The 25063-nt window shown below is 29.9% G+C and overlaps 1 protein-coding gene across 6 annotated transcripts in view; it reads left to right on the top strand.

Moving 5' to 3' along the window:
* Positions 1-24360, top strand: part of LOC123292444 (protein alan shepard) — a 92997-nt gene extending 68637 nt beyond the window's left edge. The window contains exons 2-6 of one of the 6 annotated variants that reach the window (XM_044873108.1): positions 11189-11545; positions 12217-12467; positions 13888-13946; positions 16267-16358; positions 23081-24360. In XM_044873108.1, coding sequence (XP_044729043.1) covers positions 11189-11545; positions 12217-12467; positions 13888-13946; positions 16267-16358; positions 23081-23785 — 1464 coding nt within the window. In that variant the 3' untranslated portion in view covers positions 23786-24360. Of the gene's footprint in view, positions 1-11188; positions 11546-12216; positions 12468-13887; positions 13947-16266; positions 16392-23080 lie in introns of all 6 variants that reach the window. The other 5 variants (XM_044873106.1, XM_044873110.1, XM_044873105.1 and 2 more) reach the window with 5 other exon arrangements.
* Positions 24361-25063: the final 703 nt, after the last annotated feature.

Consider the following 25063-nt stretch of genomic DNA (forward strand, 5'->3'; position numbering starts at 1 on the left):
ATTTTGTTTAGTCCAGGAGTAATCTGATAAACTCGTTTGACATTACTCCAGTTCTAAGCGTTTCTGGTAGACAAAAATCTGAACAATTAATTGGTTAATACATCATCCTAAAACACTTTGCAGCACAGATGGATAGCAAATTTGAAATCAGTCAACATGTTATCTATTTTGCGAAACTTTAACGTAATATGAGTTTGTAATATGATTGCTGTCAGAATTAGTTTACGAATGTACACGTAACAGCCAAAAAAATGTATCAGTTTAGATGTTCGATTCATTTAAAACAAATGAAAGTGTTTAGTACTTTAAGTTTAAGGCAATTGAAACTCGCTCTTAGGTTCCTACTTTAAAGAATGTCACCCTCCTAAACGAATAAAATAATTTATAAACCCACTAGCTTGATACCCGCCCGCTTCGCTGAGTTTAAAAGTAAAGACTGATAAAGACCACCGTGTTATAGCCTTCACTTCCCTTGCTCTCACTAATCCCCCTTCCATAACACTTGAAAAAGGTCGATAGGGATTGTTTTATACACAGGTAAAATATATATGTACAGTTATCAATTTTTTTTATTAAATGTAAAATAGTCATAATTGAGCATCAGAAAAGATGGCCATGAATTGTATTTTTACCATTTTTACAGAAATCTTTAATTTACGACTCAAAATGATACTCATAGATGGCTTAGTGAAATGTCAGACTAAATTTTATTATATATATTTTTTAATATATCTTGATAAATTATAGTTCATGTGTTAGTCTGATGCCTGATCTGTTATTGTAGAGTTTCAATCAAATCCATTAAATAGTTTTTGCATGAAAGCGTGACAAACAGACAAATAACCTTACTTTCACATTTATAATATATAGGGAGTATACCAAAGATATGCAATTCTACATTAAAATCACAAAATCTTTCCTTACCTCTTTCTTACAATATAGGAAATTTTAAATACTAAGTAGTATATAATCTGTAGTTCACGTCTTTACCAGCCTCTCGCTGCCATACTAATATCTTATCATATTAAAGATGTATTTTTTTCAATTATTTTTCTATTTTATTATTAATAATAATCCACCTGTTTGAACAACACACAATAGGTGTATAGTGAGTGACCATCTCATATCATCATCAGAGTACTACAAAATAGTTGATTGGTGTGGGTTAAATATTGTATCTACTAGTACTAGAGTATGATAGAGGCCGCTGAAGGTGCTTGCTTACTGCTACCACTATTCACTATACACCGCGAACACAGACAAGCATAAGAGAACTCTTCTTACAACAAAAAAAAAACGCAAACCTGAATATTGCCTTCGGGGGGCCAATCAATAACTTCCTGATTTAATAAATTACGAGTATGTATTTCACCTGGACGAAAATATATCAAAACTTTGAATTTCTGTCAAAGTAAATCTTTCATCGGTCAAAAGTTGTAAAAATTTATGTTTTTAAATAAAAGTTGTTAGAAACAAAATTGTAGAATACGCTATAAGAAATAATCTAATAATTGGAATTTTTTGTGTATATCTTAAATTTAAATACGTGTTATACGCAAAGAACTTGTTATCTCGAATTAAGATACTTTAAAAATTTAAATTACTTCAAAAAATCCATCCGCGATGAACAATAAGCCATGTATGAGAAGACCTCCAGTCTCAACCCAACGAATGGACTAAGTCGTCCGACTATTTCGACTATATACGCCCTTTAATTTACTTTGATCGATTTGTTTAAAGTTATTCTTATGTTTCATTGACTTTTCGACGGATTTAATCTAATAATTTAATATTTACCGAAATATTTACCCGGCGTTAGACGAAATTGTCTGATTTTTAGACTTATGGTCAAAAATTTTCAAGTGAGCACAAAAAGAAAAATGATAAGTCTACATTTTTCAAACTTTTTCCCGATGTTTTATAACTTTGAATTTTAGTGAAAAAAATACTTTAGCCCAATAATATCGATCTATATATTTTGATTTCCTCCTAAATTTTGGTGCTTTATCTCAAAACTTTCTATTCTACGGAATTTGAACTCAATACCACTAATTTCTTCATTGTGCGTCGTCAAATGTTTTCAAATTCCAAAAATTTAACGACGCTCATATACCCAATATCTATTAAATGATATTTTCCCATAGACATCTCAAAATTGGAGATATCAATAAAATTTCAATTTCATTTTTCGTGGTGAAAAAAATAACTTTCGGTTAAAAAATTTATATAAACTCTAAACAAAAGTATAGAGATATAGAATTTGAAAATGCTGCTACCATTGCTAGTTGTGTCTCACTGCCAGCGTTGTATAGTTGTATATGTATGAGTAGACTGGCCTCCTCCGTGATGGAATGCATACAACTATGTCCGGTATTTCTGCACCACACATATACACACAGATGTAGGTTAGTCGCGGTCATTCTCTTTGCATGGCCGTGGAAATTGTTCAAGGTATTCATTCAAACTACATACAGATACAGATACAATTCTAGCTGAGTACAGTCAGTACAGTCCGATATTATATTCGCGATTGTGTATAGGTAATAGAGAAATCTATTATATCACCTGCGCCTTCTCTCTGTGACTGTGAATGTTGTTTGTAAGTCTAAGAAAGCAAAGCAAGCACCCATACAACAATCATATTATATTTGTATTATTATAAATATGTTCTAGTCTATTTATATACAACGACCTACAGAAACCTCCTTATCACAATTTAACATTATTACGGATGTCAAATCATCATTAGTAGTAGCTTGTGCATATCGTATTCGAATGATTATTTTTAACAGGCTGCAGCTGATAGAAAGTCTTTGTTTTCACTCCACAAATCAATATTGAGATATAAATATTATCAAAGATAATAAATGAGAGGGTATTATACCATGTATATATGAAATATACAAAGGTATATTAAGTTTAGTCCCAAGTTTGTAACGCTTAAAAATATTGATGCTACGAACAAAATTTTGATATAGGTGTTCATAAAATCGCCTAATTAGTCCATTTCCTGTTGTCTGTCTGTCTGTCTGTCGTCTGTCCGTCTGTCATCACGATTACTCAAAAACGATAAAGTGATCAAGCTGAAATTTTTTAAACGTGCTGAGAACGTAAAAAGTGAGGTCTAGTTCGTAAATAAGCAACATAGGTCAATTGGGCCTTGGGTCCGTAAGACCCATCTTGTAAACCGTGAGAGATAGAACAAAAGTTTAAATATAAAAAAACTTTTGTTTGAAACATTTTTTCGTAAACATTACTGTTTACCCGCGAGAGCGCAAATTGTATATGTAGTATGTATGTTATGGCTATATCAGTTATATATGTGTGACATATATGTATGTACTATGTGACAAAGTATTGAACACTGTCTATACATGGTATTTCAACAATTAACTCAGTCAATTGTTTGTGTTCACTTGTTTCGAATTAAATTTCGATATTTGCCCCAATTTCCTATATCAATTTGATTTGTATTATATAAATACGAATTTCGACTACCAAGTAGTCATCATCAGTATGAATTAGCTAATCGTAATTACTCTTATTGTGTATGTTACTCTTTGCTAATTAGGTGCAGTCTCCCCACCAAATTAGCAACGAGTAACAGACACAATAAGAGTAAATATGATTAGCTAATTCATACCGATGATGGCTACTTGGTAGTCAAAATACGTATTTATATAATACAAAAAATTGATCTAGGAAATTGGGACAAAAATCGAAATTTATTTCAAAATTGACATGTTTCTAATACTCATTTGCGAGTATTTGGCGATAACGGAGTTAGAGCGCCGGAGGTATTAGATTTAGCAATTAAATATTTTAGAAATACTTGCATGTATTGCTAACATTTGCGTGTGATAACATCAGTTGTATCACTAAACTTTTGTGTCTCGAGGAAAACAGCATAATTATATCACTTAAATAATATTAAATATTAATTACATTTAATATTTCAAAAAACTATATATAATACAGTTGCTAAGTTCTTTGTCGCTAAACGAATACGCCAAATTTGAAACCTTCCGCAAACTTTACAATCCAAAGAAAAAAAAAATTCTCGTTAAAAAGGAAGGTTCTCAACAAAAGGTACTCGAATATTTTCTCATCTCCTGGAAAAAATTGACAGTACCCAATATACAGGGTCATTTAATCTATAATCTCTAATAGCTCGTTTTGTAGTTAACGAATAAAAAATAACTTAAAAAATAATAGAGTTTCATGGGCGACGTTAAATTCTGACATCCGGTTGGACCTGGTTCTTCAGGTTGCTTTAAAATAGTCAAGATTTAGAATAACACTTTAAATTAGAAAGTTGATCCTCATAAAAAAAACTAACAAATTTTGTTTAAAACATTTTTTAGAAAAAAGTTAGCTTTCGGATGAAATGCGACTTAAAAATGTGTAATTATTGCATTTAATCGAAAGAAAATACGCTTAAAGTTTGTCGATAATTGTAAGTCAAAGTCATGGACACAGGCGAGTGTCCGCTATTTCCCTTTGACAACTTTTGATTAAAGCATTTTTCGGTAGTTTTTTAAAGCGTTTTTTCTTTCGATTAAATGCAATAATGCCATATTTTTAAGTTGCATTTCCTACGAAAGCTGACGATTTTCGAAATAAATTGTTAAGATGGAAAATGTTAGTTTTTTTTATAAGAAATTTCTAATTTAAATTGTTATGCTATCTCTTACTATTTAGGATCTAAATTGTCTTTTAAAGTAAATTTGTCAGACTTAATTTTGAATGCGCAGAAAATGAATTCAAAAACATTTTTTCGTTGACAGACTAATTTTTATGCATCATATAGATGTCAAACCTTCTTTCAGAAAAAAAAATTTTGGTGGTGTTTTCACATGACCCTCTTGTAAAAGCTTCTTTTTTTTGGAAGAACGCACATGTCAAAACAACATCATAATTTTTTTCTGAACGAAGGTTTGACATCTGCATAAAAATTGGTCTGTCAACGAAAAAATGTTTTCTTACTCTGGCAGACTTCATTTTTTAAGCTTCATTTTGTGCGAATTCAAAATTAAGTCTGACAAATTTGTTAACAAATTTTCAGCCAGACAAGTTGTAACAGATAAAAGATACCTTAAACTTTATTTATTTTTTTTTTTAATCCAAGGAGGTTTTATGAAGTGCATTTTCGTAAAAAAAAGTCATTTACGAAAATGTAATTTATAACAAGTCTCGGTAATTAACTCGGTCTGTCAAAAGGTAATTAACAAAAATTATAAGCCAGACAAATTTTTTCAAAAATGGTTCATTATTTACTACAAATTGTGTAAATTTCAAGGAGGTGTTTTGGAAAAAAAATAATTTTGTTAGCTTAATTCAAAACTTAAAAAAGATAACAATTAACATATTTTTATTAGTCTGTTTTTTAATTATTTTCACTTTATAATTTTGAAGTATTGAATTTTGATGGGTGCCTTTTTCTGTTATGGGCTCTTATACCATACATAATCAGAGAGCTAATGGTCTGATATCTAAGTTGAACTTGACGACGCAACGGCTTGTATTACTTTGTATGTGGTTATAGTAGAATCGTGTTTGTTCTCTTAAATTGGCTTAGATGCGTTGTTGAATTTTTTATTCAAATATAATATATTCTCGCTAAGTGATTGTAATTTTATTATTTCGAAGAAATTCAATTAAAATCTTTTATTTAAATAGTGAAAAATAAAAAATTGATTGAAAATATTTCTTCAATATACATACTTACTCATTTAACAGGCAATTGAAACTGACATGACGCCTCCCTCTTAAAAGGTATTGCATTGTTATAAGATGAAAGGAATGTTGGTTGGCATGGGATGGGATGACTATTCATGTATAAAGATCGAAGTTCTTTAACATTTCTTCTTTCGAATAATACATCTGGTCTGATAATTAATTTAGAAGTAACCGAGGCACGTTTCGTTTGTGAGAATAAACTCAACGTGTATCAATCAATCCGTCAATGAAATCCAACTTAGCTTTGTATCAAATGCAGCTGACTTTCGCTGCTTTTAGTTTACTTACATCTCTATAAACGTATGCAGGAAATTAAATTTCATTTTTAGTTTCATGATATTTTATCTGCCATTTGAATAAATTGTCTTCAATTCTTAAGATGGTCGACTTATACAATAAATAACTAAGAGGAAATAACCAAACTAAACACTAATCGTAAATATTTTCGTAATAAAATATATTGAAAAAAATTACGGTTATAGAGTGAACTATACGAAGGGCTGAAAGTATAACTTAAAGCAGTATTCTGATCTAGAAATTTGAAAAAAAGAAATTAGAAATTTTTGTGTGTGCATTTTTTAAAGGTTATACCTTTAAGAACATGTCCCTTAAACGGATTTTTCAAAATTCGATTTTTTTTCGGAGATACAGCGGATTTTCTCATAACGAAGTTCAAATTGATCGCTCTGAACTGCGAACTTCTGCTGCTTCAAAATCAGGCAAAAGCTTAAAAAAAGCTTGTCGCCTAGCTTTTTTGCTAAAGCTCGGTTAGCAGCAATAAGTTTGCATGACATTGGATATGAAATAGAAGAAATCCCAATCTATGGATCTGGGATCGCCGATTAATCCAAAGTGAGTAATATTATTATCCGAATTACTCTGCCGGAATTGTTTCTCAAACTTAAAATGCGTTTTTATGAAACTACATTTTTCGAGGTAATTAACATATATCTCAGGTTCTACTCGACCGATTTCTTTGAAATTTGGTGTTAATCTTCTTTATAAATCTCTCTAATCTCACTTGGATTTTAAAAAAAAAAATTTTTTTAACGCTATTTTGTGAATTTTTTTTTTTTTGGCTAAGGGGCAGACGATAGTGACATAGCGTTAGCGGTCAAAAACTAACAATTAACATCAATGAATAATTGTTGGGTAAATATTTTTTCCTTAAAATGTTGGATATATATCACTACTTTAGTTATATATCACTAAAGAAAGCTACTTTTCACAACCAATCGGAATTCGAAATTCCACCAAAGTTGTTCTTGCATTTTGATGTAGGTGCCAAAAATTTTAAAAATTCTTAAATACTTTTTAATCATTTTTTAACCAAATACTGAAAAATAATTACATTTCATTTTAAAGTTTTCCATTTTTCAACGAAATTGGTCCCTATGTTCAGACATAAAATACCCGCAGGAGTTGTGAGACTGTAATGAGTTTGTTCGACAGAAAATGCGCATTATAAACCGTTTCTGTAAATTTGGCACCCTTTTACATTATCTATCTTTTTCTAACTACAATATATAACGAGAGCTAAATAAACATAATTTATGCCGAAAAAGCACAATGACTCAACCAAGACGTGGCTTTTAATTCTAGTCTAGAGCCTAGAAACTTTAACTATTTAAATGATTGCGTAATAAATTGCGATTGTATAGAATCAATTGTTTAAATTATAAAAATGCTTACTTTTTTATTTTATTTTTCTAACTATTTAAAATTCATAAATAGCTACTACATTCCCCACCCAAATTTGGAAGTATAAATATATTTATTGTTTTGTTATCTACTTGAGAATTATGATTGAATTCTAAATTAGCTTACCAAATTTAGTTGACATATGGATGCACAAGCAATCGACGTTTTGTTGAGTTGAACAAGAGGACGTTGAAGTTCCGGGAAATGCCTAAGCAGTCTATATGAAATGATGTGTGAATATTATTTGTCATTTTTTTATAATTTATATTGAAAACATTTAACAAATTCATAATTAGCTTTTTTACAACAATGTTTATTTCCTTGCACGTCAATCGAATATCAAAATCATCTCTATTTGAAAGGTGGAAGATTAAAAAATCTAATCCAGTTCTACAAATAGAGTTGATATCGCCTTGTAGATTGGCAGATGTTGAACGCAAATGCATTAAAACAATTTCATTTTATCTCGAAAATCGAACTTACAATCGAAAAAAAGGAATATCTCACTGTAAAAGTCATAAAATATCAAAAACATTTCATTACTTTTCGTCCCTGTAAAAATATCATTTTCCGAGATATGATTAATTGAATGAAGGTAACATTTTATCTTAGAAAAGTCGAGTCGACTTTAATTTTGTTATAGCTTTGTGAATTGCAACACTAATGAAAATTAACATCTGAGTATATACCAAAAATATTAGATTGTTCCATTATTTACGTTGAATGATTCGACTTCAGTTTTCGAATAAAATGCCTCATTAAGTAGCATTATTTCAGTCAATTTTGGCAATAGAAAATCCAATTATAATCCAATTTAAAATGGTTTTCTGTATTACGAATCCGCACCGGCGTTGATGTTTAGCTGTCCTTTGGTTAGAAAGTCAAATTCAAGGTCTTTTTATTAGTACTCCGGGTTGCTTTAATAGTCAATTTAGATTCCAAAAGGTAAAAGATAGAACAACACTTTAAATTAGAATGTTGATCCTCATAAAAAAACTAACACTTTTATTTAAAAAATTTTTTTCGAAAATCTTTCGGAGGATATGCGACTATAAAATATGTCATTATTCCATTTAATCGAAGTCCAGGTAAATTTGTAAGATCATTTGAAGGTCAAGGTCAAGTGATCTTGAAACTAGAATTTCAGGTCAAAATCATGGATATAGGCAAATGTCCTCTATTGCACTTGACAACTTTTGATTATAGCAATTTGCTGTACCTAGCGTGTTTTCTTTCGATTAAAACTGCATTAATGAGATATTTAAATCGTATCTTCTCCAAGTGTTCTAAAGTGTTAATCTGTAACTTTTAGAATCGAAATTGACTATGAAAGCAACCCGGAGAATTAGGTCCAATTTGATGTTAGAACATGATGTGCTCCCCATCAAACTCTGCAACATTTTTTTAAGTTATTTTTTTATTTACTACAAATCGAGCTATTACCCGTACTAAATTTAAATGACCCACCTTGTATATAGCAAATGAAATAGTTCTAGTATAATGTAAAATATATAAGCATATAAAAAAGTTCCACTGTAATGTAAAAAGAAATAAAGTAGGTTTTATTTTAAAAGTATTGATTGGATTCAAATTAAATAGTAAGTAAATATATGAATGCAATTAGTACCAAAGTTCAATATTAGATAAAGATTATTATTTTTGTTATAATTTGTTAAAATATTCAATTTATTATCATTCAAAATATTTTTTTGCTAGACAGTAATTTAAAATGGAAGGTATATTCAAGGTCGCAACAATACAATATGAATGCTTTAACGTGGATTAGATGGAAGCCCAAATATTTTATAGGATAACATACTATTATTCAGAATGGCTCAGATAACCCTTGGTCTCTGACAATAAGAGAGTTTAATATCAACACCCGTACATTGATGAAAATTTTTTATGACAAAATAGTGGAAGCAAAAGGTAGTTAAGAAAGTATATACTCTATGCCCCAGATGGCTCAAATAGGTTTTTGACGACTCTGAAAGTCAAAGCCAAATTCTAGGCCTTTTAAGATATTCCATTTTAAAACCAACAACTTTTCTTTGAAACATTTTTCTAGATTTAAAAAATCGACTTGACTAAAGTGACCTTCATGGTCAATGTTTAGGTCAAATCCAAGGTCATCATTAGAAGTCTACGACGTAAATCTTACAACTTTTCTATTGGTCTTTTTTTTCATTATTTTCTAGAATACGGCAGTTGCCTGATCGAATTGGCCATATTACGCATAAAAATGTTAAACTAATTTTGATACCATGACGAAATTTGAAAGTGAAATTAAAATTGACTAAACAACGAAGAAATTATAAGCATTCAAAGATTGTTGCCCACCTCCTTTAGCAAAACAAAGTTTAATATATATTTTATATGTATCTCTATGGTGATATCGAACAATGACGTCACTAACCTATAGTTTAATTAAAACCAACTTCACTTTTCTGCTCACGTAGAGAGAATTCACCAATTTTCAATTTTCTTTATTTTCGGCCGAAAGTACGTACTTTCTACTTCTGTTAGGAGGCAGAAAATCCGACATTTATGCTTACTTTATGCCGAAAATAAAGAAAAATAGTATACATAATAAAGGCAGAAAGTTTGAGAGCCCTGAATTTGAATTGAGAGCCCCATGATGGGCCTCGGCTTCGCCTTTCTGCCCTTGTAGTGTGTAATATACTATTAGTCAACAAGTCTATTCAGAAGGGATATCGAACTTTTTGAACACCCTGTATAGGACTGAATATACCTAAACATTTAATATAGAAATAATGAAATGAATATTTCTAAAACTACTATTAAAATAATGTTGAACGACATTTATCTGTTTTGAATGTAACCATTGCTTAAAAACATGAATTTAACGGAAGTTCTGATAGGCATATTATTTGTACAGTTTGCATACTCTGACATAGTGGCATTTTACATACAAATTCAATAAAAGTTAGTCAGTGTTTTGGATGATATAATAATAACTGAATGAAATCATCTCACTGAATAGAAATTTTTACTTGAAACAAAAAATTTATTTTGTCGCCTAGCTTTTTTGTCTGTCGTTTCATTAGGTCATGCTTATCTATACATTTTATGTAATAACCACATAAAGGTAAAATTATACTATCCAAATTGATTAATCTTTATGCTAAGAAGACAAATTTTAGTTCTATATAATCAGAAAAGATCCAAGTACAGGTTGGATCATGGATTCCAAATATCGAACACAAAAGATCACTTTATTTCCAAAGCTTTCATATAGCTCTTGCGATAGATTTGATCAATGAGAAGAAATACCATCTAAAGTTTTAGACCAATTTCTGATCAAATTTGAAAGTTATTAGCCAAAAAGTGTCGATTTTAGGATTGTGGGTCGAACCTTTTGCTGCTCCTTCTTTTGGCATGAATGAGTAAATGTGAATTACTTCAATACTATAAACCTCCCGACAATAGCTATCGAAGAATTTGAAAATTTTAAAAAGAACAGAATAATGATATTTGCCCAAAAATTTGTCTATTCGAGATTGTTCAAAAAATATAATTTAAAAAAAAAAACGAAATACAAGAATCAGTCTACTAATAATTATGTACCTATTTATGCCTTCGCTACAGCGCTCAAAACTAAACGTTTAGGTTTAAAGAAACGCGGGCACAAGAAAACCTTACAACAAAGTCGATTTTTTTAAGCATAAAATTATAATATAAATAATAATTTCATTTTACAAAAATTTAATAAAATTTTCGTATACTGTTTGCCTTCCAGAATAGTAATGGGCCTCGTGCTGGTGGTTCTTATGGACAACAACAAAATGTCGGCCAACAAGGTGGTGCAATGAAAGCAGCCGCCACTGGTGTAGGAATGAGACCAGGTCCAGCGACTGCTATGGTGCAAGTAGCCGCTCAACAACAAGGTGCTGCGGCTTATCAGCCTCAACAACCCCAACATCGTGGCGCTGCAACAGCTGCCGCTTGGCCAACACAACCTTATGCTACTCCAACACCAGCCTTTCGATATGCTACCCCACATCATATGCAACAACATGCGCCTCCATATGCTCAGCCAAATCCAGTAAGACCTGCTCATACTACTACCTCTACATCTTATTATGTATGATTTCATTTTTATTTCAAAATTTATACAAAATTTGAGTAACAATTTGTGGCATTTAACAATTCATTTTATGAGTAAGAATTTTTGAGATTAATGCGTATACAGTAAAGCTTTCAGCTTCGGATTTAGAGAAACACCACTCGCATTTAAATAACACATAATATACATTTTTCAAATTTATAAAACATTCTTGTTATCAGAGAAAGAAGGCTTTAAATAGTTTCATTGTATAGAGAATATATCATATTTGAATAATAAAACGAAACTAACTACTTAAAATAAAATCGTGTTTCCCAGTGGCATCTCGAGACTATAATTGCAACAATTTATAATTAATTGTGAGATTGTGACAATATTTCTATCTAAATAGCAGTACTACCGGTTATTAAAAAAAATTAATAAGAACAATTCGAAGTGTCTATCAACTTGATAAAACGATAAAAAAAGAGGAAAAAGCATCACATAAAGTTATCACTTGAATCGATTTTCGCTGCAAATCGAATTTCGGCAAAATTTTGAATTTCCTATTATAAAGTTAAAACTGTAAAAATTTTTATCATCCATTGTGTAAAGACTCTAAATCCGAGACTAATAGTATCAATTTCAATATTCTGAACTTATAATGACTTGAATGTCTGATTGAAAATTTGCTTTTTCCACAAATTTAGTATGGAAGTCGTGTCCCAACTGCAGCATCACCAAGTAACACAAACAGCAGTTCAAGTAGTGCAACTGGTAGTCAATCAGGAACACTTAGCACCTCCCTAAGTAATCCAGTTGCTTCTGGTGGAACAGGTGGTACAGGATCTGGATCCACAGCTAGCGGTAGTGTACATGATCAACTATCAAAGACTAATCTCTACATACGAGGCCTCACACAAAATACAACAGATAAAGATCTTGTGAATATGTGTTCACAGTAAGTAATTCTTAAAGATCTTGGCAGAAACAGAGAATTCTGCACATTTTATATCATAATATTGGAGTCTCATGTAAAAATTATACACATCAGTTATGACAGAAACCAGAACTTATTATTTTATTGAGTGTCAGATAAAACAATTTTTCCATTAGTTTTTCAAAAATCTTTAAATCACAAAAAACGTATATCCGCCATCTTAAGTTTGTTCGCCAATCGAAAATTTTCCGGATTCCACAAAAGGGAGCATCCTACTTATTTTCGTAAAGGAAAAAATTAATTTAATCACATAGTCTTGAAATTTGCACTAGCTAAAATTTTTCACTAACTAAGTACTAGTGACACAATTCGTACAAAAATCTAAGTTGGTAACTTTTTTTAAATTAGCGACTTGTAAAATCCCTCAGGATAATGATTACGACTAGCTAATTCATATTGATGATGATTATATTATAGTCGAAATACGTATTTACAATACAAAAAACTGATCTAGGTATTAGAGCAAATTTAAAATTTTAATTAAACTTTCTCAAAAATTATCTTCGATAATTTTGCATTCGGTAATCGGAAAAATAGATACGGAAAAAATAGACGATAATTTTGCATTTGGTAATCGGAAAAATTGACCGAAAAAAGAGACAAAAATTTTATAGATCCGGAGTATTATTGTAATTACGAGTTGGTTGGGTTGAGTTTGTTAACTATAGAGTAGTTGAGTTCTGAAGTTTTAGCCCCTGCTTTCAAAAATGAGACACTATTACAGAAATTTTTTCGGGTCTATTTTTTCCTAAATCCTTTTGCATTCACCCAGTATTTAAATGAATTTATTTGAGTATTGAGGATAGTTTTTATACACTTTTTACTAAAATTTTAAAGAGCTGTATCTCTGCGAAAAATGATTGAATCTGGATCTTCAATTATTAATTACAAAGCATGTATCCCTGTGTCACAAAAAACACATATTATAGAATATACTCTATGTAAATCTTTTTTTGTGACACAGAGTACACATTCTAGTTTTTGAATCCAAGGTTGAAACCGAGGTTTGTTCGCCTTATACCGAGGGTTGGTAAGATAGAAAATGTTGTCGCTTAATTTTTTATGAAATTTAAAACCATATAAAAATTTTTATAATTATTTTACAATAAAAGCAATGAAAGCACACTTAATCTGCTGTATTTGTTTGGTATTGTACGAAAAAAGTTAGAAAACATTATTATTTTTAAAACATGTCATAAGACGCCATTTTTCATCTTTTCGTTATCTGGCCGACTCCTTAAAGAGTAAGAATAATTTAAATATTGTATTAATTTTAGTGCTCTTTAACCCAAAAACCGAGTATGTAACATGTGCAGATTTCTTTTCCTTTGAAAAAATTTTAATTAACGATAATAACCAAATATTTTGAATTATTTTACAGGTTTGGAAATATAATATCAACGAAGGCTATTTTGGATAAAAATACTAATAAATGTAAAGGTAAATTTTAGTATTTTAAATGTGAGTTAGAATAATTTAAATGGCATGTATGTTAACTTTCGGCAAATTCGCGACAAAAAAATTGTTATGCCAATTAGTTAATCAATGAATTAATGTTTTTCTTTATTTCCCTTCTTCTGAAGAAAAAATATCCATTCAAAAACTATTCATTAACAAATTAGTTCCCTTTTTTCATAAATGTATCTACCAAATGTGCTAGTATAGTATCCGGTTTTTTAAAGATCATTTTATAAGGATAATTTTGAAAATGAGATTAATCTATTTAAGCAGAAGAACAAATTCTGTTAAATTGAGCAATATTAATCCTGTCTATCTTTTCTTTATAGATATTTTATTCAGTTGCATAGAATATGTTTCAAAATAACTACAAATTAAAATTTGATCTTAACTCATGGGCGTCGCCAGAGGGCGTTGCTTTTTTTAAAATAAAAAAAAATCAAATTGGCGGATTTTCGTAGGTGGAATTCTACAGTCTTACAAATTTCGACCTTTCGGGGGAGAATTATTAATCGGAAAATAAATTACTGGTATTTGGCTAATTTTTCTTTAGTCTTTAGGGGGAGAGCAACTGCCTATCCCTGTTCCTGCCATTTAACGACGCCCTTACCTCACCTTAAATTGTAGTTTCTTTATTTTAAATGTTCTTACCTAGGAAAATTGCCCTAAAATATGTTTTGAAGCGATCGAAGTCAATATCAAAAAGAAAATTTTTATTTAAATTATTACACTTCATGTAAACAGGTTTTAAAAAACTCGTCTAACACAAATTCAATGTTTCGTACAATTTTCTATTACATTTTAGCATTCTTAAGACTCAGTGTGTGTGTACAATAGAGAAGGGCACGAAATATCGATGTTCTTTTAGAAAATAATCATTTTTAATTCCGATACAATCGATTTTCGATATTTATTTAAGGGTATCAAATTTGATATTTTTGAGAGCACTGTTTATGTTTCGCACCATGTATACGCGTATTTGAGCTCAGTTTCCTTCGCCTTGATCACGTAAAGGTTTTAGTTCCGTTTATCTGATAACGGCTGTAAATTTAGCTATACCGGATAATAGAAGCAAATTGACAAGGGAACATATTAAATAGAGAGTGTCCCATATCTGACAAATACTGGCATCATTAAAATTTAAATAATAATTACTTTTGCACTTTTAATAATTAAAACCCCCGTAGTGATCATCGACCTTGGCTCTGCGTCACAGAAAATAACATTACATGAATTGTAATGTCAGAGAAAAATTTCCTTCTCTAATGTCTCCTTCCATAATATAAGGAGGGGCGGAGTTTCAAAAATAAAATTTTATCGAATAACCTCATTAGTTTGAAGAAATTTCCACAAAATGGAAAAAACCGCATTTCTCTAGCATGTATAGAAGAAACAGGGTAGTTTGAGTTAGTTTTTTGTTTTTACGGGGGGGGGGGGCAGTTGACTTCATTTTGGATCGACTGGTGAAAATTCTATCTTTCTAGCATGCATAGAACAGAAAATAATAATCCGATGCGTTCCTAATGATGCGAAAACTTAGCCTCTTTGAAAACTTTATCTCGATTTATATGTTTTTTTTATGGCTGTCTAACGGTAATACCTGGGGAAATTAGTGTTTGGGAGTGCGAAAGAGGGAAATTTGAGTAAACTCTTAATTTTTCGAAAATTGAAGGACGTGGGATCTATTTAAATGTATTTTTCGATGCAAAATTGGTTACAATCTCTACTCCTACGATAGTTTAAGGAAGAGTCCCAAACGAATGAAGGCGTAATACTATTTTGTATGGGTAAAAAATTGTTAAAATAAATTTTAAGCTAAGAGCACAATTAAACATTTACCAGGTTCTCTGAAGGGTACCGCGATCTTGACAACAGTTTCTCAAATTCCTCTGCTTGTTAAAATAAGTTTGCCAAAATTTACCTTAAATATAGCTGTGCAAACAGTTAAAACTGAGCGCAATTCGGCAAATTTGGAGATCAAATACTTGTATTCGTTGTGTTTTAGTTACCAAATTTAAAAATTATGCAAAGGTGAGTTGCATGATAACTTAAACGACATTATGCGTTTTTTTTTGTATATGTGAAAATTAGCATGAATCCGTTTTTTGTCTTTTATATCCAAAATTTTTTTAGCATTCATAAGAATTTTATCACATCTAGCCAGGAATTCGAGATTTATTTATCAACTAAAAAAAAGTGACATATTTTTGCCTTTAAAATTATTTTTCTTATAACTACGATCAAATAAAAACGAATAAAAAATTAAACGAAATTTTACAAAGTTTGTTTCTTTAATTTATAGGGTATGGATTTGTGGATTTTGAATCACCAGCCTCAGCTGAGGGTGCAGTGAAGGCATTACAAGCTAAAGGAATACAGGCGCAGATGGCGAAAGTGGGTATCTGGTGGCTGCATAGATCTACCGCTGTACGTTGTGCATGCAAGTAATACCTCCTGTAAACCACTAACTGACCTGGTGCCACTGGTTGTGTTTTTTCATCCGCATTTGGCACCTGTGTCAAACAGTAACAAAATTATTTATCAATACTTTTATTCAGGCTCTTTTTTCTTGATGTAGATAATTAATTTTTTAACTATTAACAAAATTGTAGGATAAATTACCCTCCGTATTTATTGATTTTTATTATTTTTCATTTTTACCCTTACAATATTATTTAAAAAGTCGTCATACCTTGCGTAGATTGAGATATTTATTGTTAGAAAGGGCAGAATTCAGAGTACGCCATAAAGAGCTCCTCAATTTCGAGAAGGCACTGTTAATGTTGGATAGGACTAGAATCGTAGAAGTCATGACATTAAGATGATTGTCTATCAGTGTATCAATGATATCCACAGACATAGAGAATGAACTGAATGTTCCCATCAAATATATACAAGGTGTCCTTTTTTAAATTGACATATGCTTGAAACTCGAAACATAACTTTTATCCATAAAAATACTTCAAGCGAAAATTATTGGGTGTGTATGCGCAAGCTCAATGAAAAGCTCACTCAGCTACATAACTGGTTATCGATAGATGAACACTTTAAATTAGAAAATTGTTATTGATTAGAAAAGTAGCATTTTTTGTTCGAAACAATTTTCCGCAAACCGTATAGTTTAGACAAAAACGAACTGAAAAGTTTTACCCAAAATTGTTTTTTCGTATTAAAATTGTTATTTCGTATAATTATTTTTGCGAAATCTAGACACTCTTCGAAAAATAATTTTCCAATAAATCCAATAAAAGTAATTTGCTTTTCTATAAAGACCATTTTGGTTCAAATTGAATGAACAAACGCATCAAAAGCAAAATTTTTGCTATCAATTCCTGTCTATTCTATTCGGTTTACAAAAAAATGTTTCAAATAAAAAAAATTTGCTTATTTATAAAGAACAACGTTTTAATTTAAGGCGTTCATATAATGTTGTCAGTTATAAATCAGAATGAGATTTTAATTGAATCTAAAAACTAAGATTGAATTCGATGCTGGAAAAAGATTTTTATTTTTCGAGTTTCTAGCATATGTCAACCTTTTTTAATTTTATATATAAGACGGCCAGTTGATGCTCTTTATGTATATGCTACAGAAAGAGACAGTATGCTTGAAACTCGCACATCTTACGCGGACATTAAACTAAACCTAGGTTTTCAAGCTCAATGAAAAGCTCACTCTACTTTATAACTGGTAATCAATGGATGAACGCTTTAAATTAGAAAGTGAACCGGAGAATTACCCCGAACAATCATCGCAATTTTACAAGTACTAAAAAATAAAGAACTTGAAACTAAAAACAAATACTTTTTTGATTGATTTTGACTACGGGACGAGCTAACTTTTGAAACTGAATACGGGAGCAAAATTTCTTAATTTGCATCTGGTGGCCTGACATCTAAGATCATTAAGTTACATAGACTGAGCGTCAAACGATTTTAAGTATGCCAACATCTCAGGTAATTGCTTAGGTAAAATCCATCATGGCGGCGATGTAGAAACGTCAAAACAAAGTGCTGTTGTCATACTTGTCATTGTAGATTAATAAGTATTGTAGTATCATAAGTATTTTTTTAAGTCAAAAAGCGAAAAAGTTCAGAGAATCACCATGTTTTATGTAAAACATATTGAGATATGAAAATTTGACATTCAATGTTTGTTTCTTTGATAAATGTCCCTATTTTCATTGCATATTTTTGTCATAAATGTCCCTATATTCTTTTAATAAATGTATTTTTTGATGTATAACTGTCCCTAGCTGATCGAAGCAATCACCTCAGATGTCGCTTCTCACTGTACGGAAAGATAGGCGATGCTCGGTCTATGTACTATAATGTCAGTGCCTGACATATGATTTTTTTTAATTCATTTAATTTTAGTCGGATATATATATAATCGCGTATGTGGTTCTTTTATAATCACTTTGGCGTCGCTGATAGCCAATCTCACTTCCAATATTAGCAGTGTTTCTTTGTAATGAAGGAGTTCATTATAACGTACTCTGTTTAAATACATTTATCATGTACAGGATTTGATTTTGTTACATCTTTTCAGGTTTTATATCCAATATTATTCTTAAAATTATATTATTATTAGAAATAAGGCTGCAATTTCACGAATCTAGGATTTATAAATAATTACTAGCTATAATAGTTTCAAATGAATAATTAATGAATTATTAAATAAAAAATTAAGTAATCCTTTAACTAATTTTTTAAAATATTTATGAGTTGAAGTCCAACCTGTAAAATAAATTAATAATATAAAATAATTATTAAAGGGCCCCGCAATATTAGATAGGAAAATGGTTATCTGTGAAACTTTTTCAAACCGCCCCCAAATTATTCTTCAGATCGTTCTGATCAAAAACTCTCGCAGCCACAAAAGTCTTTGAAGAGTAGTTTCTCGTGCTACGGGCGATCAAAACTACGAATATATTGTAGTTTTAGAATATGACTAGAAAAATGGCTAACTGTGAAACTTTTCCCAACCGCCCTCAATATATTACTCAGATCGTTCTGATGCAAAGCTCTCACGGCCACAAAATTTTTTAACGGGTAGTTTTCGAGCTACGTGCAATCAAAGCTACACATACATTAAAGCTATGTAGCTCGTAGCTCGAAAACTACCATGTAACAAATTTTGTGGCTGTTACAGCTTTACAGAATTAGCCCAAAAAACATTATGGGGGAAGTTTGAAAAATTTTCACAGAAAGTAATTTTCCTAGTCATATGTAATATATTCGTAGCTTTGATCACCCGAAGCTCGAAAACTGCTCGGTAAAAATGTTTGTGGCCGTAAGAGATTTTAATCAGAATGATCCAAAGAACATTTTAGGGTGTGTTAGAAAAAGTTTCACAGAAAGCCATTTTCCTATCTAATATTGTGGGATCCTTTCATTTAGAAAATACAAAATTCGTATGGAGATCGTATTTTTATTTCGAGATTGATTCATGTTACTCTTTAAGCCACCGAAATAATTGATCAACTTTTAGTTTTCCCGTGTATCCAAAAATGGAAGTCTACGTATCTTTATTTAAAATATCTTAAATAGAATAACTACAGAATTAAATACTAATCTAGTTATAATAGTACAGGAGACTATAATAGTACAGGGGACGGTATATTTTTAATTAAATTAATTTTTTTTTTCATGACGGTTTTTTTTTTTTGCAGAAAGCTTATCCCATAAGTCAAGTAATAGAAATTCCTTTTACTTGTCATTTAATTTACATGTTCTAATATAATAATAATGTTTACACCCGGTATACCCGGTTTGCGATTTCATATTTAAATAAGTAAAATTCAGGTCACCCTTTTGGAGTCGGGAATAACTTTTTAAAGTTACAAAATATATCTAAAATTAAATAATCCGTTTCTTTCTTCCAACTTACAAAATTTAAAATTTATTTATATATTATAAATTTATTATATATTATACAGGGTAAGCCAAGTTATAATAGCAGGACTTCGTCAAATGATATATGAAGTTAAAATACTGACAATTTCTTATTACTACGTTTACGGCCGATAAAGCGTCGTTTTCTTGATACAAGGTATTGAAATTTTTGAAGAAACAGGATATTTTTGCGGATATATTCAAACGCCTGATTAGTTTATTTGGAAATTTTACAATATAAATTTAGAATCCTTCATAATTAGAGGCGGAAAATTGTGAAAATTAGCGAGAGAGACAAGTGTGTGTCATTTTGAGAGAAAATTATTTATCGCCATTGACTTTATTGTAAATACAATAACTTTGTGCATTGCTCCATTCTTAGCGCATTTTTCTAAGCAGTCGTCTTGGTAATATTCACAATAACATAATTTTTTTCTCTGTATCTAGAAAAGGAAGCTTTCCCGACCGTAATTAGATTGAGAAATTAGTATTATTTAATATTTTCTACCCTGTGATGAAGTTCTGTTGTTATAACTTGGATCAACCTGTTAATATTCGATCATAATATTAAATTCAAGTAATCATACATTTTGTTAAAATATATTCCCTTCAAGTAATTATGAATTAATTCTTAAAATATACTTCCAGTGAGATTGCAACCTTCAAGAAATTATAAAATTTCCAATGGGATTATTACAAAACAAAGCCTTCAAAATTAGTGTGAATTGATGACCCTTTTAGTTGCTTATTTAAAAATTTTTGTATAATATTTAAAAAATCCAACGTAATCATGAACTTTCTTAAATCCTCTTTTTTTCAATATTAATTTAGACTAATAATTTTTTTAAACAATTTTGAGAAACAGTTTTTTGTAGAAATAAAATTCAGGTAGAAATATTCAATCATATATATTTTTATTATAACCTTTAACTGTAGAAAATAAAATTTTTAGTAGTCAGTCGCATGCAAATATATTAATTTACTTATTTTTATACTCTACTAATCATTTCAATAAAATTAATTTATTGATTAATTCAAAATGATTAACGAATCTTTTTTCAAACAGATATTTTAAATGAAGCTTCTATTGCCATAGAGTTAACTTATACTTCCTTGCAAAATAAGTTGCGCACTTAAATCATTTTAAATTTTCTCGAAATTTCAAACAGGTATATCTCGGGGGAGGAGGGGGGAATGATTGAATCTGAATGAAATATATTGTATTTTCTAATTTTTGTAACAATATCTTAAACATTTTTATTCATCCCTTTTTGTTACATTAAACTTTTATTGTTGTTGCGTGAGCAATATCGTCGTTAAATTACCTATATTGTAGCCCTCTTGAGTCCTCTTGAGCTCTGTATCTCGAACCGTTTGAAATTAATTGAAAGATTGCTGAACTTTTTCCCATCACTGTATAATTAAGTTCTAATTATTATTATACGCAATCACTAAATAATCACTAAATACACAATCGAAACATTTCGATGAAGAGTATTATGATTCGGTGATATAATTAGATTAACTTCACTAGCTCGCGACTTGTCTAGCTCCCGACGTCCCTGAACTTTAAAGTGACAACCTAATTTAATTTCATTTAAAATTAAATTCATTTTCACAACTGATAAAAGATAGAGGAATGCCTTAAATTAGAAAATTGTTCCGTATAAAAAATTAATAATTTTTGAAAAAATATTTCTTGGAAAATCACATATAAATTTCAAACAACAAATCATCGGAGATATTCTGATATATAATACAGTTTTTCCCGGGATTCGCCATTTTATAATTGGCACTTTTCCTAATGACATGTTGACGATGATGTATTAAAATAAAATTCCTTGTAGAAGGAAATTATATTATATTAAGTTTAAAATTAAGAATAGTTAAATTATTAATTAAGAAAAAAAAATTGCGATGTATTTTTAAAAAAAGAAGTACGTTGTTTATTTCCGTCTACTCTACGAGTCAGTCGTGAAGCTAAAAAGTGAAAGACTTCTGAATAAATAAAATTCTTCAAACTGATGTACTAGTTTTGTCATAAAACCGATCCTTTAAAACAATAGAGAAAAATATCCGACGTATAAAACGTTTCCTTTTTAAAGATTAACAGCTCTTGTACGAAATATTTTTTGTTCATAACTCAGTAGATATCAGTAGGAATAGTATTGAAACAATTATCTATATTAATTGTTGTCTTGTTATACACAATTTGGGGCAGAAGTTAAAGTTAATTAATAAAATACATAAAAATTAAATACATAAAAAAAGTTAACCTATGCCAATAAAAGCATAAAATTTTGAATAATGCATTAAAGAATGCTTCTAAATTATCTTTGCATACCTTACTATTGTTACTTAAAAACTAATATATTTGCATGTTTAATTTAAAATTAAAATAATATCTTAAGCTAAAATTTACAATAATTTAAAATCCCATTGATAAAAAAAAATATTTTTTAGCTTATTATAACACTAATTACTTGTAAATGTCCTCGGAAAACGGGTTGTGTGGTGTTTTGTTAATTAAAATTTATTTATTTGGCCACCAACTCGTGGCGATCATAGTTATAATATATAACAAAATCAGCATGTCCTTGAACCTTATATTTTTTTAATCCTTTATTTAGAATGTCCTTGTAAATTTAGGGGCTAACTGGAAACCTTCCTAACAAATTATTTTAAGATTTAATATAAATATGTAAGATTTGGAGAATGAAATTGAGCAAATAAAGAACAAAGAAAAAAGTTCTTATTTATTTTAAACCATCTTTAACAGTTAATTAAATTCTAAATACCTAAGATCTTTAAGTTTATCATGTCCAAATTCGGAGCAAAATAAATATAATCTATATTGCTTCAGGTTAATAATGAATACACATGCAGCGGTGTTTAAAAGAAACATTAAAATATCTTAATTTTTCAGAGCAAAAATTGCTTTAAATTTTGAAAGTTTTTTTAACTCTAATTATTATTTTATTATTCGGATTACTTGTGAAAATATTTCACAAAACTTTTATTGAATTCTTATTATTTAAAAAAGTTTCGGTTGGATTTTTTTTAATACAGTGGTATTTTATATTCTGAAATTTTTTAAATAATAAGAATTACTAAAACTTTATAGAAAGTATTTCAATATTCTCCAAATCTTCATAATACATATAACCATAAAATAAACAAAATATAAAAATATTCAATTGTAAAATCTTATATGCGCAGCAACAAGAACAGGACCCGACAAACTTGTACATTGCAAACTTACCACTGAACTTCAAGGAGAATGATGTTGACAACATGTTAGCCAAGTATGGACAAGTAATTTCAACACGTATACTACGTGACACGACTGGAATGTCAAAAGGTGTTGGTTTCGCTCGTATGGAATCTCGTGAAAAATGTGAACAAATTATACAAATGTTTAATGGTAGTCCATTAGCTGGTGCAAAAGAGCCATTACTTGTAAAATTCGCTGATGGTGGAAACAAAAAGAAGGGCACATGTAACAACACAACTGGTGGAGTGCGTGTACCAAATGCAACATGGCGTGATCCCACAGAACAAGTATATGAGACGACAACTGTAGCACAAAATGGAGTTACTGCTCACATGTTGCCATACCGTTATGGTCATCAAGCTGTGCCTGGTTATGCTATGCCTGGTGCACAATGGTTGCCCCAATATGTTGTGCAACAACCAGTGGATGTTGTACCTGCATCAGAGCCACCATATTTACCTCCATTAGCTACCCATATGGCATCATTACAATTAGGTAGTGGTTCGTATCTACCACATCCGTACCAGTATTACACTGCGGGACCTGGCCCGTCTATTATACACACTATGCCATTGGAGGAACATTCAACTGCTGCCTCTCCAGATGATACTACGGCCTACCAGACTTACGTTACCCAACAACCCAAGTGAGTCTATCATCATTCACATAATCATCAACATCATCATCGAAGCAACAACTATGTCCCTGTGCAATTGTTTGTTACTCGATAGTGTGCGTTCTCAGTTGTTCTTCAAATTTTTGAGATCAATTTTCTTCTGAAATGAACAAATTAATATTATTGCATAATTGAAAACAAAAAGTAAAACTTTTTTTAAAGTGATTTTTTTTTCTTATGAAGAGTTTCACAGTTGATTTTTGATCCCCTCGCCCTATCTCCGCCTATTTAAATAGAGTAGTCATTTTAATTTTTCATAGAAATTTTATTAAGTGAACGCTTATTTTCAATAAGAATTTATTGGGTTGCATATTCTTATAATATCGAGCAGCATCATGTACACGAAACGCACGACACAGACGGTGATTATCTGAACTAATCAAGTCACATTTTAAAACAAAAAAATAGAGTTTTTTCTCCTTACTATTATTTTTTGATGAACTCGTAAAATTGATACACAATTTTACATACACAAAAAAAAAACTCTTCCGATTTTTAATTATCGTTAATCTTCCAAAATAAACCATAAATATTAATCTAGATTTTTTTTTTGGACTTTAGTCCAAAAATATATATTTTTCAAGATTTGGAAAGCCAATATTATAAAAGAATTGTTTTCTTTTTTATATTGTAATTAATTAATTAATAAGACATTCCACACACATATTAATTAAAACAGGAAAATGTCAAAAGTGAAAAAAAAAACTTTCTTGCCTATGACTAAAGTAAAAATAAATAAAAAATAAAAACAAATGAATAATAATATTTTGTATAGACCGACCTCTGCACACTTACCATAATTTTTTTAAGCATACTAATAATATGTTTTCAAATGTATTTGTATAAATCCAATAAGAAATCGTTACACCACATATAAAATGAATTTTTTTCCATGGAAAGTTTTCTAAAAAAATAATACATTTTTATATTGAAAAAAGCTGTTTATTACAACCCCCTATTTACTATCAGTGATTATTAATTTTTTTATTTTATCAAATACTTTATTCATACCAGCTCGGTTAGACCAGATGTCAAGTATACAGTTAAAACTTGATGAAATGATATTATTAAAATGATCAACCTATCAGTTAAATTTATTCTGTATTTTGTATGAAAAGGAAGACAAAAATAAAACAATGCAAATAAAATCATCTATACATTTTTCAGTACCATGTTTCGGTTACAAGTAAACAAAGCTACTCATATTCAATATGCTCTCATAAGACCTTCAAACGTATAATATATACTATAC

This window comes from Chrysoperla carnea, chromosome 2 (genome assembly GCF_905475395.1).
Source record: "Chrysoperla carnea chromosome 2, inChrCarn1.1, whole genome shotgun sequence".
Classification (NCBI taxonomy): Eukaryota; Metazoa; Arthropoda; class Insecta; order Neuroptera; family Chrysopidae; genus Chrysoperla; species Chrysoperla carnea.